The 16,030-nt window shown below is 38.3% G+C and overlaps 1 protein-coding gene and 1 non-coding gene across 3 annotated transcripts; both read left to right on the top strand.

The window, feature by feature from the left end:
- Positions 1–12,659: 12,659 nt before the first annotated feature.
- LOC114226082 (U6 spliceosomal RNA) lies at positions 12,660–12,766 on the top strand. The gene has a single exon (XR_003612670.1). It is a non-coding gene; the product is annotated as a U6 spliceosomal RNA (small nuclear RNA).
- A 723-nt stretch (positions 12,767–13,489) lies between these two features.
- Positions 13,490–13,975, top strand: LOC114225805 (transcription factor BTF3-like). Of its 2 annotated transcripts, XM_088022103.1 has the most exons (2): positions 13,490–13,871; positions 13,929–13,975. In XM_088022103.1, the coding sequence occupies exons 1-2, from the start codon at positions 13,490–13,492 to the stop codon at positions 13,973–13,975; spliced, it is 429 nt and encodes a 142-aa protein (XP_087878229.1). The 2 variants fall into 2 exon arrangements, with proteins under 2 accessions (XP_087878229.1, XP_087878228.1); XM_088022102.1 differs by having other exon boundaries at positions 13,490–13,975.
- The last annotated feature ends 2,055 nt before the right edge of the window (positions 13,976–16,030 follow it).

Raw genomic sequence — 16,030 nt, 5'->3', positions numbered from 1 at the left:
CCCAAAACAATAGAACACATATTCTTTGCAAGTACATATGGAACATTCTCCAGAATAAGTCACATAGGTGGCCAGAAAACCAGTCTCAACAGATTTGAAAAGATCGAAGTCCTACCATGCATTTTTTCTGACCACAATGCTAAAACTAGAAATGACCAACAAGAAAAAATCTGGAAAGAGCACAAATACATGGAGGTTAAATAACATGCTACTAAATAATAAATGGGTCAAACAAGAAATCAAAGAAGAAATAAAAAAATATATGGAGACAAATGAAATTGAAAACATACTGGTCCAGAACGTTTGGCACGCAGCAAAAGTGGTTCTAAGAAAGTAGTTTATAGCAACACAGGCCTAGCTCAAGAACTAAGACAAATCTCAAATAAACAACCTAATCTTACACCAAAAGGAGCTAGAAAAAGAACAAACAAAAACCCCAAACCAGCGGAAGAAAGGAAATAATAAAGATTAGAGCAGAAATAAACAGAAATAAACAATATAGAGACTAAAAAACAACAGAACAGACGAATGAAACCAGGAGCTCGTTCTTTGAAAAGATGACCAAAATTGATAAACCTCTAGCTAGATTCATCCAAAAAAAAAGAGAGCACAAGGACTCAAACAAAATCACCATTGAAAAAGAATTAACTGCCACCAAAGAAATGCAAATATTAAGAGAATATTACAAAAAATTATATGCCAATAAATTGGGCAACCTAGAAGAAATGGATAAATTTCTAGAAACATCTGTCTTCCCAAAACTGAAGCAGGAAGAAATAGAAAATTTAAACAGATTGCTTACCAGCAATGAAACAATCAGTAGTCAAAAAATTCCCAAGAAAAGTCCAGCACCAGATGGCTTCACAGGTGCATTCTACCAAACACTGAAAGAAGAGTTAATATCTATTCTCACTCTTTTTTCCTTAAAGATTTTATTTATTTATTTATTTGAGAGAGAGTGTGCAAGCGAGCACCAGTAGGAGGAGGGGCAAAGGGAAAAGGAAAAGCAGGCCCCCTCCTGAGCAGGGAGCCTGATGTAGGGCTCGATCCCAAGACCACAGGATCATAACCTGAGTGAAAGGCAGAGCTTAACTGACTGAGCCACCCAGGCGCCCCAAACATGCTCTCATTTTAGATTATTTCCTTAGAATAAATTCCCATAAAGGGAAATATTATGTGAAAAAAGAGAATGCAGATAGATGAAAGAACAAGCAAATCCTCAGAAGAAGTCTACACCCATGATCCTCAAACTTTGGTTGCCTCAGAGTAACCTGGAGGGCTTGTTAAATACCCTGCCATCCCTAAAGGGAATAATTCAGTAAGTCTGGGTGGGCTGATAACTTTCATTTTTAACAAGTTCCAAGACCTCTGCTAAAGCTACAGTCACATCTGGAGAATATTGATCTAAACCACAGAGTGGGGCTCCTGGATGGTGCAGTCAGTTAAGCATCTGACTCTTAGTTTCAGCTCAGGTCATGATCTCAGGGTCATGAGATGGAGCAAGCCCCTCACTGGGCTCCACGCTCAGCAGGGAGTCTGCTTCTCTCCCTCTCTCTCTGCCCCTCTCCTACTAAAATAAATAATCTTAAAAAAAAAAACACACAGGAAAATAGTCTTGAACAAGAGAAGGAGGGAGATTAAGAATAAATGAGCAGTGTTAGGTGGAAACCAGTCAAGAAAGTGTGTCTTTATTTCTGACTGAAATAGGAGGTAGAATCTTGAGCCAAAAAAGGAGGTAAGTGTAGCATGAGTAGTGTGATGAAAGGGATAAATGGTTTGGGTTAGCCTCGGTGGGATTTAATGAAGGAACAGACATGGAACCCTATAAAGCATTAACCAGCAGCACTGAGAATCCATCTTAAACTATACATCATAAATTCAGAATGCTACCAGTCCTCATCATCAAATGAAGTCTTTGTTTTTTCATATGAGGTTTTACAACAATAGCTCAGCTGCCAGAGAAGGCCTATAGAGTTAGTAGGGCAGTAGCACAAGCAAGGAAGGAGCTGAGGCTGGTGGTGAGCAAGAGACTGAAGCAATGGACCATGAGGTCTAGTCCAGAGAGGAAAGGTGTAAGCACGATGACCACCGTGCCTGAGGGCAAGAAAAGAGCTGTCAAAAGGACAGCAGCTTTTGGTAAAATATAAAGAAGGCCTTGTGCAAGTAAGCACATGAGCAAGCAAGAGACAGAACAGGAGACAGTTCTTAAGTCATGCCATTAGGTTGATCATTCTGTAAATGGAACGTTTTTTTTTTTTTTTAAAGATTTTATTTATTTATTTGAGAGTGAGAAACACAGCGAGAAAGGGAACACAAGCAGGGGGAGTGGGAGAGGGAGAAAAAGGCTTCCCGCGGAGCAGGGAGCCCGATGCGGGGCTCGATCCCAGGACCCTGGGATCATGACCTGAGCCGAAGGCAGACGCTTAACAACTAAGCCACCCAGGCGCCCCTGCAAATGGAACAGTTTTGAGGTATGAGAAGAATTTGGGGACCATTAGAACTAGGTATAGGGAGTCTGGTGGTAAGCTGTTAGATGCATCATTTGCATAGCACTAAAATTCCTGAGGATAATGGCAAATCCTGGGTCACCTGGAGGCTGGTAAATGAGAGCCATGGAAGCAGATAGTGGAATTGAAGGCAGGTGTGGTGGGAACCTCAAAAGGCTTTGGCATCAAAGCTGGAGACCAATGAACTGAAATCAGCCATCAAGAACTAGGAGAATTTGTATGCTTTCTTGTTTATGGTAGGTGAAGGGTGGGAAGATGTAGGGTGTCATCTGGAGCCCTGAAATTGGCCAGGTGGTCGTGATGAGGGTTCAGGCCTGTCAGAAGTTACAGGTGTTGAGTGCTGCACTAAGATTCATTTCTATAAGAGCTGGAGGGTAATCAGAGTTCCCATAGAAAAGCCTGAGGTCCATAGGGTTGTTTTTGGTACACAAGACACTTAGACATCTATTAGCCAGGATGAAGGCTCACAAGGAGAATGCTGATATACGATAATGACCATTAATTAATTCTTTCATATTAAGCCAGAGTTGAGGGGCTACTGTTCTCCCCTACTTTCCCAGGATCATGGTCATTCTCAATGTTCCAGGCAATCACTACCAATCCATCAGTTTGTACTAAAAAATGAAGCTCCCTTGTCATTCTTGTCGTAGGTATCAGGAATGCTAAGTCCCTATTCTCAAGCATCTTAATGATGGGTGAGAACAGTCTTAAGATATGAAATAGTCTTGATGGGAACTCAGAAAAGGAACACCTAAGTAAGTCTAGAAAGATAGAAAATGACCTCTCAGAGGTCATTCTTCTATGAGGCAAAAGCTCTTTGAGACAGGTATTTCCTAGGAAGGAAGTCCTCAAAATGCAAATAAACCACTTAAGACAAAGCGAATCTATTGCTCATTGGCTGCTATTTCTGGCCTAATTTCTGAGAAAAGAAGTTAGCCTGAGACTAAGTGAAGAGAGCAGGAGGTCAAGAGGAGGTATTCCATGCTGCGTTGTAGTCTATTAAGTACACCACTAAGACATGTTTTGCAATTCCAGGGCAGCCCAGCTTGTAGGGAGAAAGGTATAAACAAATATACCACTCTTGGATTTCGTTCACTTTCACTCTGCCTCTAGAATTATCAGCCTTTCTTCTAAAGAGAAAGACACCCTATCTCTAAAGACTTGGCCCAAAAAGGGGTGAGTAGGGTAAGAACGAGAAAGGAGAGAGGAATGTTGTATGTGATCAACCACCAGTGTGTGTAGATAGAGGAGAACACCTAGATCAAAACCCCCAAGAACATTTTTAGAGTGGAAACAGGAAGACTGTCTATAAACTCGGGCCTCTATGGGTTCCTGGGGAAATGTGACCCATTCCATAGCCAGTGTTGGGAAAGGAAAAAAAAAAGAATACCAAGTGATAGAACAAATGGTGGATCCTGGAGATGTAAGAAGAAACGAGAAACACCTGAGTCATTGGAGCGGCCAAAGAAATAAAGACCAATAGGTAACAGGGCTGGATTGAAATTATTGAATTTTTGTTCAGGAGAGTCATTGAGGAATTGCAAATAGGGAAACTATATGGTTGTGTGTGTATTAAAAACAGTAGCTTGCCAGGAAGCTGGATGGGTGTGTGGAGGAGAGATAGGAAGCAAGGAGATGATTCAGTCTCCTCACATTGCTCCTTCATTCTTTGTTCATCATTTTCTCTCTTCCACTCTCTATAGGAGCCTACGAAGGCTAAGGCCAAAGACTTATTTTTCTTCCCAGGCCATGAGGGTTAATTCTTCTGTTTTACAATTGTGAAAAATCAAAATGACAAACCTAGGCTCATTCTAAAAGAAGCCTTGCTAGGTTTTAACAAAAAGGAGACTATTATAACAGTAACGTAATAAATAGTATAACCAAGAAACTCTCCATAGGCTTTCCTAGCATACGCAGGTATTCTTAATTCATTCAGCATTTACTATATGCCAGTGTAGGGGGGGAGGAAATTTCCTCCTTCCTTTCTAGGTTCTTGGCTGAGACTACTCTGTAATAAAAAGACAGATTAACAGGGAGAAGGAAAACTAATTTAATTACATTCATACTTATGGGAGCCCCACAAGGATATGAGACAGAAGTGACCGGATTTGTGAAGAACTGACTAGACAAAGGGGTTTGCGCCACAGGTAATAATATGGTGAAGAAATAACAAGGACAGCATCTTGGCCCTAAATTCCCGGAGACGTCTTCTACTCTTCTAGTATAGGGAGGGTACCTTTTAGGGGATTTATCTCCTGTTTTCAGGGGGCCAAAGGAGGGTGAGTATCCTTTCTGCACCAGCTGTTTCTCCAGTTCCTTTAATTCAAAATAATATGCCAAAATGGCATATTTGGGGGTAACATATACTGAATCTCTACATCAGCCGTGGTACTAAGATGAGAGCCATGAACAAGACAGACAGGGTCTTTACTCTCCCAGAGTTTACATTCTAGGTAGTGTGTGTGTGTGTATGTGTTGGGAGTAGGGTATGAAACATATTTTAATTAAATAACCATGAAAACATCAGATTCTGAGAGGAACTGTGAGGAAAATAAATAGGGATAGGATATTGTAATAGAAAATAATAGGGCTTAGGGAAGGCCTCTGTGAATGTAATAGAAGACCTAGGAAGGTGACATCTGAAAAGACTTGAAGGAATCAGTACAAACATCATTCCACACAGAGGGAATAGCAAGGGCAAAGGCCTTGAGGTGGTTATGAGTCTGAGGTTCTTGTGGAGGAATCACACTGAGCAAGGCGATCACTAGTAAGGATGAACTGGAGGAGGTAGGCAAAGGCCAGAGCATATGGGACCTGGAGCAGTGGAAAGCTAATGAAGGACTTTTTAAACAGAAGAATGACATAATCTAAGTCACTTGTCTAAAAAAAACAACAAACTGCTCTGGCTCCTGTGTATCTACAGGAAATTTAGGAAATCAAAGGAGTATCCAGAGAGATGATGGTGGTTTAGACTAGAATGATGGCAGTGGAGATGGAGAGAAGTAGAGGGGTGATGGACTTGTTGAAGTAGAATCTATAGTATTTGGTGCAATTTGATGTGAGAAATAAGGGGTAGAGAGGAATCAAGAATAACACTTGAGTTTTAGCTAGCAACTAGGTAGATGATGATGGTATTTACTGAAGTGGAAAGATCTGAAGATGAATGGATTTTAAGGAGCCAACAGATCCATGACTGATAATGTTTGTTATATTCAAAACGACATCAAACAGCTAGTTTGATATGGGAGTGTGGAGTTCCAATAAAAAGTCTTTGCTGGAGATACAGTATCAGGAGTTATAGGCTATAATGACTCCATTGCCCAAGGGTTGAGATCATTTGCTCCTCAAAAACATCCTGATAAAGTCACATCTTTGCTAATGTGAGAGCATGTCATCCCTCATGCCATCAGTTACCCCACATGCCAAAGGCAATCACTGTTCTGATTTCTACTGCCAGTTTCATTGTGCCTGCTTTAATATTCTACTTTCATTATGATACAATTCAAAATATTCTTCCCTTATGATTTCTTTTCTGGCTCATGGATAATATTTAGATGTGTGTTATTTAATTTCAAAATATTTGAGGCTTTTCTAGATGTTACTGATTTCTAATTTAATCCTCTTGTGGTCAGCGAAGATACTACATATAACTGCGATTTCTTTTAAAATTTTTGAGACTATTTCATGATCTAAAATAAGATTTATCATGATGAATGTTCCATTTGCACTTGAAAAGAACATATATTCTGTTACTCTACAGTTGCTGGATGAAATATTTTATAAATGTCAAGTAAGTTGCTGAATAGTGTTTTTCAAATTCTTCATATCCTGGTATTTGGTTGTGTGTGTATGTTGGTCTGTCAATTTTTGACATAAGGGTGTTAAAATCTCCAAGTGTGATTATGAATTTTAGTTTCCTCTTTAGTTATGTCGAAGTTTTAAATTTTTTTTTTTGATATCTGCTATTAGATTTGTATACATTTGGTACTGATAGGTCTTCCTGGTGAGATAATCCCTTTATCATTATAAAATATTCTTCTTTATCTCTGGTAATATATTTTGTTTTGAAGTCTAATTTGCCTCACATTAATATAGCCACTCTTCAAGTGTGTCTCTTTTAGATAGCACAGTTAGACTTCCTTTTTTTAAATCAGTCTGGCAATCCTAGCCTTTTAATCGGTGTGCTAGGTTCATCTACATTTGATGTAATTATTGGTTTGTTGAATTCAGTTCTATTTTCCTGTTTTCTATCCATCTCAACTATTTTTTGTTTCTCTATTTTTTCTTTTCATCCTTCTGGGTTTTTTTTTTTTTTTTTTAGTATTCAATCTCTTAGTTCCTCCATTAGCTTCTTAGCTCTGACACCTCAAGCCAGTAAGACTGCAGATTTCTGCTTGAGTTCTGGTGGCCCCATGCTGCCTAGACATGGGAATATCTGTATAAATGTGGATCTCATCCACTGCATGTAGTTCCCTTCTTTTAAGGTATGAAAGCCTCCCCTTAGTACCTGCCTGCTTTTGTCCCCTCTCCAGAGTCTTCAAATAGTTGTCTGGCTACACTTTGTCCTGAGTTTATAATTGTGATCTCTGGGACAGTTATTCTCATCCTGGCAACTCTGCCATTATCAACACCAGAATTCTCAAGTCTCTTTTAATCCTTTAAAAATCATTATGTAAGGGGATAACCTTTTATCCAAAAGAGAACAGGTCTCAGGCTTTGGAAGACAATAGCATCTAATTAGAATTTAATAATCATGTGTTGTATTTTATCCATTTATCATTTTACTGATGGCTAATGATACTACTTTTCCAACTATAGCTATGATTTCAACTTTTATACAAGCAAAATTGTGAGTCAAAGTACAGAAAATGAATAAAAACTAATAGTACCAGGGTTATACAGTTACAGCAAAACATGAGGCAAGAATGCTGGAATGGCTGAAGTTAGGAAAATACTATTCAGTAACATACTTCCTCTAAGCATGAGGCAGTGGTGAATGGCAGTCTACAGTTAGGAAGTCAAGTCAGGACTGGAAATAGAGATTAGAGAATTCAAAGGCTTAAGACCTTCAATCCAGTGCCATTGTTAAAATCAGGTTTTATAGCTTTACTGTAAAAGGTTGTTGAGAATACAGCCATTCTATGAGGTTCTATCTTTGGTTCCCTAAGATGTTTTTATCTTTATAGGTTAAGTTTTTTAAGAATCAGTGTAACATGTTCAATTCCACTTCTGATTTATGGTTTTTTTATTTGCTTTGCTTTCTTTCCAACCATTGTGAAGGTAGCTTTAAAATACCTCTATAAATTCATTTGTTTGAATGTCTCTGATGACACTTCAATTTCAGAAATATCTATTGTTGCTTTTCTTTTTTCCTACATTGATCTTGATCCTGAGGAGAGTAATAAAATTTTAAGTCATCTGATTCTAGTCCTGGATCAGGTCAATATCATCTGAAAAGTAACACTTCTGTTATCCAAAGAATAGAAAGAAAATAAACCCCTAGGGAAATAGCATTGACTAGAGATTAGAAGAGGCTGTCAGGATGATAATCCAATTTAATCAGCGATCCTGTTTCTAAACTCTGCTACCAGTCCTTTCTACTCTAGCTCTTCAGGGGTTGGTAGGACAACTTGCGTGTTAATATTTATATAGTGAAAGCACAATTTTATTTTCTTACGTAAGTTTTCATCAGTCCAGTATGTAGTAGCTGGTTCTTTGATCTCTTTTGAACAATGGAACTAAACAAAAAATTTCCAATAATTCTGTTAAGGGCCTAGTATCATGAACATGTGTCCTACTGCTTTTTTTCTGACCGGTAGTATGCTAAAGTTGAATTACACTAAAACACAGATTTTGGAATACTTAAATACTTTTGATGAGAAGCCAGTGGTCATTTGTATTGTATTCTCCTGTATACAATGTATTTTTAAAAACTTCTTTTAAAGTTTTTCTCTTCATCTTTGGTCTTCAGAAAATTTACTAAGAATATCAGAGATGTGGCTTTCTTTGTATTTATCCTATTGGGATTCATTGAGTTTCTTGAATCTATAAGTTTGGGAAATTTTTAGCTATTATTATTCCTTCAAATATTTTTATGTCCCATTCTCTGCTTTCCTTTTAAGACACCAATTACTCATATATTAGAAATTTTTATATTGTCCCATGTCACTAAGTCCCTGTTCTATTCTCTTCCTTTCTCTCCAATCTTTTTTCTTCCCTATTCTTCAGACCAAATAATTCCTAATCATCTATCTTCATGTTCACTTATTCTTACATAATCTCCAATTTTCTGTTAAGTCCATCCATCATTTTATTTAGGTTATTTTCGAGCTGCAGAATTTCCATTTGGGTTCTTTTTTAAAGATTTTATTTGACAGAGAGACGGAGAGAAAGCACAAGTAGGCAGAGAGGCAGGCAGAGGGAGAGGGAGAAGCAGACTCCCCACTGAGCAGGGAGCCCAACGTGGGGCTCGATCCCAGGACCCTGGGATCATGACCTGACCGAAGGCAGCCACTTAACTGACTGAGCCACCCAGGCGCCTCTGGGTTCTTTTTTAAAACACTTTTGATTTGGGCACCTGGGTGACTCAGTTGGTTAAGCGACTGCCTTTGGCTCAAGTCATGATCCTGGAGTCCTGGGATCGAGTCCCGCATCGGGCTCCCTGCTCGGCAGGGAGTCTGCTTCTCCCTCTGACCCTCTCCCCTCTCATGCTCTCTTTCTCTCAAATAAATAAAATCTTTAAAAAAATACTTTTGATTTTTCTGCTGATATCTCATTTATCAATTACAAGATATTTTCCTTTATGTCCCTGAGCATAGTTATAACAGCAGTTTTGCAATCTTTGTTTGCCAACTTCAACATCTGGGGAATCTTGAAGTTAGTCTACACTGAATGCCTGAGTCATGTTTTCTTTCTTTTATTCCCTATATCCAGTGATTTTGGATTTTACTCAAGACATTATTAATAATCATTGTAGAAACTCTGGATTTTATTCTTCCAAAGAGTCTTGATTGTTTAACAGAAAGTTAACTACGCCTGCTTCAAACTCCAAACTCAAACTCTCCTGCAGTTAGCAGCAGCTGAAATCTGTTTAGTTCTTTTAGTCATGGATAAACTTCTTGGATCTGTCTCACACATGTGTAGTTTAGGAATCAAAGATTTGGGCAGAATTTATGTGCAGATTTTGAGATTATCCCTTTATGTCTCTCTTCTGAGATTCTCAGTCCATTTCCAGCTGCTGTGGCCACTTCAGACTCTGGTTTTTCAAGCCAGTAACACTGCAGGTTCCTATTGGAGTTTTAGCCTGCCTATCTGGTGCCAAGTAGGGACTTCCCTCAGGTAAAAGTTACAGAAATGGGAGACCCCACAGAGCTAGTCCCTTCCTCCAACTCCGAAGTTCCTGATTGCTTTTGGTCACTCTCTCTTGTACCTTCAGGCAATTGATTTATCGTTGTCTTTGTCCAAAAAACTTGGACTGTCTTAGGGACAGTATCTTTAGACTTTTACTTTATAGATAACTGTTCAGTATATTTTATGCTTAACAGCTTTATTTTTTTTAAGATTTTATATATTTGAGAGAGAGTGAGTGCATGCAAGTGGGGGAAGGGGCAGAGGGAGAAAAAGAATCTCAAGCAGACTCGGCACTGAGCACAGAGCCCAACTCAGGGCTCAATCTTATGACCCTGAGATCACAACCTGAGCTGAAACCTAGAGTCAAGCGCTTAACCAACTGAGCCACCCAGGCACCCCAGCTTTATTTTTTAATCAAACTTTGATTTTTGAGATAATTGTAGATTCACATGCAGTTGTAAAAAATAAGAGACCCCATGCACACATTACCCAGTCCCCTCCCTGCCATGGTAACTTCTTGCAAAACCATAGTACAACATAATCACCAGGGTAAAATCAAGATTCAGAACATTTTATCACCACAAGGAATCCTCATGTTGCCTTTTTATAGCCATGCTTACTTCCCTCAACCCTCATCCTCTCAATCCCTGGCAAGCACTAATATGTTCTCTATTTCTATAGTTTTGTCGCTTCAAGAATGTATATAAATTAGAATGCCTGGCTAGTTCAGTCAGTAGAGCATGTGACTCTTGGTCTTGAGGTCGAGTTTGAGCCCCACGTTGAGGGTAGAGGTTGCTTAAAAAAAAAAAAATTTACATATATATAAATGGAATAATTCCACAAGTAATCTTTTGGGATTGGCTTTTTCCACTCAGTGTAATTCTCATAATTCATGCAGGTTGTATGTATCGGTGATTTCTTTTTAATAATTAGTATTCCAAAGTATGGATATACCATAGTTTAACCATTCAGCCATTGAAAGACATGTAAATTTCCCCCCCCCCAGTTTTTCACTATTATGAATAAAGTTGCTATGAAAATTTATGTAGTTTTTATATGAACATAAGTTTTCATTTCTCTGGAATACATGCCCAGGACTGCAAATGCTGGGACATATGGTATTTGCATGTTTTGTTTCTTAAGAAACTGCCAAATTGTTTTCCAGACTGGCTGTGTCACTTTATATCCCCTCTGGCAATATATGAGTGATCCAAGTTTCTCTCCATCCTCACCATCATTTGGTGGTATCACTTTTTTTTTTTTTAATTTTAACCATTCTGATAGATGTATAGTGATAATCTCAATGTGGTTTTAATTTGCATTTCCGTAATAACTAAGGATATCAAACATTTCATGTGCTTATAAATTTTTTCAGTGAAATGTCTCTTCATGAGTTTTGTGGACATTCAAGTTGGATTGCTTGTTTTACTGCTGAATATTGAGAATTCCTTATAGCTTTCAGATACTAGTCCTTTCTCAGATATGCAGTTTGTAAATATTTTGTCCCAAACTGTCTTAATTAAGCTTAAGTTTGTCTTAATTCTTTAAATGTTCGGTAGAATCTCCTTTGGGCTTGGATATATCTTATGAGTTTTAAAATTACACATTCCATTTCATTAATAGTCATAGGGTATTCAAATGATCTATTATCATATTGGGTAATGGTTTATTCAGCCTTAAAAGCAATGAAATTCTGATACTATATGAATGAACCCTGGAAGTGATATGAAATAAGCCCGACACAAAAGGACAAATGTTACAGGATTCCGTTTGTATGAAGTACCTAGAAGAGTCAAATTCATAGAGAAAGTAGAAGAGCGGTGGCTGGGGTGGGAGTAGGGGATGGGAAATTATTTATTGGGTACAGAGTTTATGTTTGGGATGATGAAAAGTTCTGGAAAAGGACAGTGGTGATAGCTACACCACACCGAATGCATTTAATGCCACTGAATTATATGTACACTAAATAGCTCAAATGGTACATTTTGTGTATATTTTACCACAAACACAATAGAACAAGAACAAAAAACTAGTACACCAGAAGTCCTGATTCTGTGAGGACTCATGTGGTCAAGTAAAAGGTGGTGGGAATGAGGAGGAGAACCAGATTTCCACCCCATCCTCTCCCAGATTTCCAGAGAGAAGAAATTACCTTTGTAAATATGACAGAATTATAAATACTCCATAATGTCATACTTCACAGCTCCCTTCTGCTCTAACAGTGTTTAAAAATTGCAGTTTTTAAAAACAAAAATAAAAATAAATTTTACTATCAGTGGCACATAATCTCTATACCCACAAACATATACTCATTTTCTGGGCCATCAAAAAGAAATGAAAACACTCAGAATTGTCAATCTGACCCAGGTATACAGAGATCCAGCAATGGGAGAAATGGCATCCCTAGCTCTTAGGTGAACATCATCCAGTGTGAAAGGAAATAACTAATAGAGCACTCAGGCTAAGTTAGGTATCTTCTGGAACACTGATGGAGTTTTGGTACAAACAGATGTTTTGGAACAGGACACAAAGATTCTACTCTAATAGTCTCCAAATGGTCCTGGTGAAACTTGTTTCTCCCAGTTTGTAACTCAGAATGGCCTACTCCCTTTACAATTTAATGAAAGAATTGCAAAAATTGGAGGAAGGCTTTTGCTGTTTCAGAAGGACCAACATCTGCACTTAAAATGTCACCAAACACCTGCATCAGTGATTGAGGGGATGATGGAGTGATATAAGTTGCAACAGCAAGGACCTTGCTGATTGGGACCACCAGGCAATGGAGTAGAAGAGGCACCGACAGTGCTCGCTTCGGCAGCACATATACTAAAATTGGAACGATACAGAGAAGATTAGCATGGCCCCTGCGCAAGGATGACACGCAAATTTGTGAAGAAGAGGCACCGACAGGTGTGACAGGGGTGACTTAATGGCAACCAAAGACATCACAGGAGCCTCTTGGACTAGAATTTGATGAAAGGCCTAAGTTTGGGTTGTATCCTGAAGACAATGGGGTTTAGAGCAAAGGAACAATATCATAAAATTTGCATTTTAGAAAAAGCACTCTGGCAGTAGGATGAAGAATGTATAGGAAGGGGGGCAAATAAGCTGGATGCTAGAAAACCAGGAATCTATTCCAGCCATTGGGACAAGAAATCATGAGGGGCTAACTTAATATGGTTCAAGTGGGATTAGAGGGAAGGGTGAGCATAAAACTGGATGTAAAATTTTTTTAGGAATTCAGAGAAAGAATAAGAAAGCTGTGGTAGATTGTAAAATAGAATTAATAAAGAGATTTAGAGTGCTGTCATTAAAGAAAGAGAATATCATTAGTGTCCTCAAAAATAAGCCAATGAACTACATTCATAATAGTATATAAGTCTGTAGAAATATTTTTAAAACTGAAAACTACAAACTAAAATTAAAAACCATGATTCCAAGAAACAAACAGGTATCAGAAGTTAAAGTAAAACATTGGTCTCTAGTCAGAATTATATAATTATTAGGGTGAAAACAAAGTTTAAGAAAGACCTCACATCCTCTAGCTGCCATCTTGCGTCCCAGCATGTGTGCACCTCATCTCAGCCGGTCCGCCTGAGACCCCCGAGCGGTCCCAATTCCGCTCCAACAAGATGAAAGAAACTATCATGAACCAGGAGAAACTCGCCAAACTGCAAGCACAAGTGCACATTGGTGGGAAAGGAACTGCTCGCCGAAAGAAGGTGGTTCACAGAACGGCTACAGCAGATGATAAAAAACTTCAGTTCTCGTTAAAGAAGTTAGGGGTAAGCAATATCTCTGGTACTGAAGAAGTGAATATGTTCACAAACCAAGGAACAGTGCTCCACTTTAACAACCCTAAAGTTCAGGCATCGCTGGCAGGAAACACTTTCACCATTACAGGCCATGCTGAGACAAAGCAGCTGACAGAAATGCTACCCAGTATCTTAAACCAACTTGGTGCAGACAGTCTGACTAGTTTAAGAAGACTGGCTGAAGCTCTGCCCAAACAATCTGTGGATGGAGAAGCACCACTTGCTACCGGAGAGGGTGATGATGATGAAGTTCCAGATCTTGTGGAGAATTTTGATGAAGCTTCCAAGAACGAAGCAAACTGAATTGAGTCAACTTCTGAAGAAGATACAACTTGAAGTTACTGGGAGCTGCTATTTTATATTATGACTGCTTTTTAAAATTTTGTTCATGGATCTGATAAAATCTAGATCTCTAATATTTTTAAGCCCAAGCCCCTTGGACACTGCAGCTCTTTTCAGTTTTTGCTTATACACAGTTCATTCTTTGCAGCTAATTAAGCTGAAGAAGCCTGGGAATAAAGTTTGAAACAAGGTTAATAAAGTTCTTTGCCTAGGAAAAAAAAAAAAAAAAGACCTCACATACAAAAAAAAATTAAAACAAGTAACAAAATGGAAGTACATACCTATCAATAATTACTTTTAATGCAAATGGACTAAGTGCTCCAAAAGACTCCCCTATCTGCAGCCTACAAGAGACTCATTTCAGATCTAAAGACACATGGAAATTGAAAATGAAGCGATGGAAAAGCATTAATCATGCAAATGGATGTAAGAAAAAAGCCAGGATAGCTATACTTCTATCAGACAGGATAGATTTTAAAACAAAGACTGTAATGAGACAAAGAAGGCACTATATAATCATAAAGGGTATAAAAATATATAACAATTGTAAATATGCACCCAACACAGGACCATCCAGATACATAAAGCAATTAATAAACATAAAAGAACTAATCAATAGTAATACAATAATAGTAGGGGACTTTAACACCCTACTAGCATCAATGGACACATCAACCAAACAGAAAAATCAACAACAGTGGCTTTGAACGACACATGAGATTTAACAGATATATCCAAAATATTCCACACTAAAACAGCAGAATACACATTCTTTTCCAGCGTACATGGAACATTCTCTAGAAGAGATCACATATTAGGCCAGAAAACAAGTCTCAACAAATTCAAAAAGATCACATTCATACCATGCATCTTTTCTGACCACAGTGCTATGAGACTAGAAATCAACCACAAGGAAAAGCCTGTAAAGAGCACAAGTAAATGGAGGTTAAATAACATGCTACTAAACAATGAATGGTCAACCAAGAAATCAAAGAGAAACTAAAAAAAATATATATATACAGAGACATGGGATGCCTGGCTGGCTCAGTCAGTAAAGCATGTGACTCGATCTCAGGGTTGGGATTTCAAGCACCATGATGGGCACAGAGCTTACTTAAAAAAGGAAAAAATAATATATATTATTAGAGGGGGGAGGTTGAGAGGGAGAGAGAGAAATGAAGATGAAAACACAACAGTCCAAAATCTTTGGGATGCAGCAAAAGCAATCCTAAGAGGGAAGTTTATAATATAGGCCTACCTTAAGAAGAAAAATCTCAAACAACCTAAACTTACACCTAAAGGAGATAGAAAAAGAACAAAACATGAAAACAATAGAAGAAAGGAAATAAGATTAGAGCAGAAATAAATAAGATAGAAACTAAAAAAATAATACAATAGATCAATGAGCTAGTTTTAGGTTTAGAGCAAAGGAACAAAGGAAACAGTTTCCTTCAGAGCTAGTTCTCCAAAATTGGTGAACCTCTAGCTACACTTATCAAATGAAAGAGAGCGAGGACTCAAAATCAGAATTGAAAGAGGAGAAATAACTGACAACACAGAAATATAAGTGATTATAAGAGATTATGAAAAATTATATGCCAACAAATTGGACAACCTAGAAGAAATGGATAAACTCCTAGAAATATATAAAGTAACAAAACTGAGGCAGGAAGAAATAGAAAATTTGAACAGATTACCAGCAATGAAATTGGATCAGTAATCAAAGACCTCCTAGGGGCACCTGGGTGGCTCAGTCGGTTAAGGGTCTGCCTTCAGCGCAGGTCACGATCCCAGAGTCCTGGGATTGAGCCCCACTTTGGGCTCTCTGCTCAGCAGGGAGTCTGCTTCTCCCTCTGCCCCTCACCCTGCTCGTGCTCTCTCAAATAGTCTTTAAAAACAAACAAAAAAACCTCTTAACAGAAGTCCAGAACCAGATGGCTTCACAGGTGAGTTCTACTGAACTTCTCAAACTATTCCAAAAAATAGAAGAGGAAGGAGAGCTTCCAAATTCATTCT

The sequence above is a fragment of the Eumetopias jubatus genome, unplaced genomic scaffold (assembly GCF_037043125.1).
Source record: "Eumetopias jubatus isolate StellerSeaLion01/CBP00866 unplaced genomic scaffold, mEumJub1_p1.0 scaffold_3, whole genome shotgun sequence".
NCBI classification, from domain to species: Eukaryota; Metazoa; Chordata; class Mammalia; order Carnivora; family Otariidae; genus Eumetopias; species Eumetopias jubatus.
The sequence above is the reverse complement of the archived record's forward strand: the minus strand, read 5'-3'. Positions and strand labels throughout refer to the sequence as shown.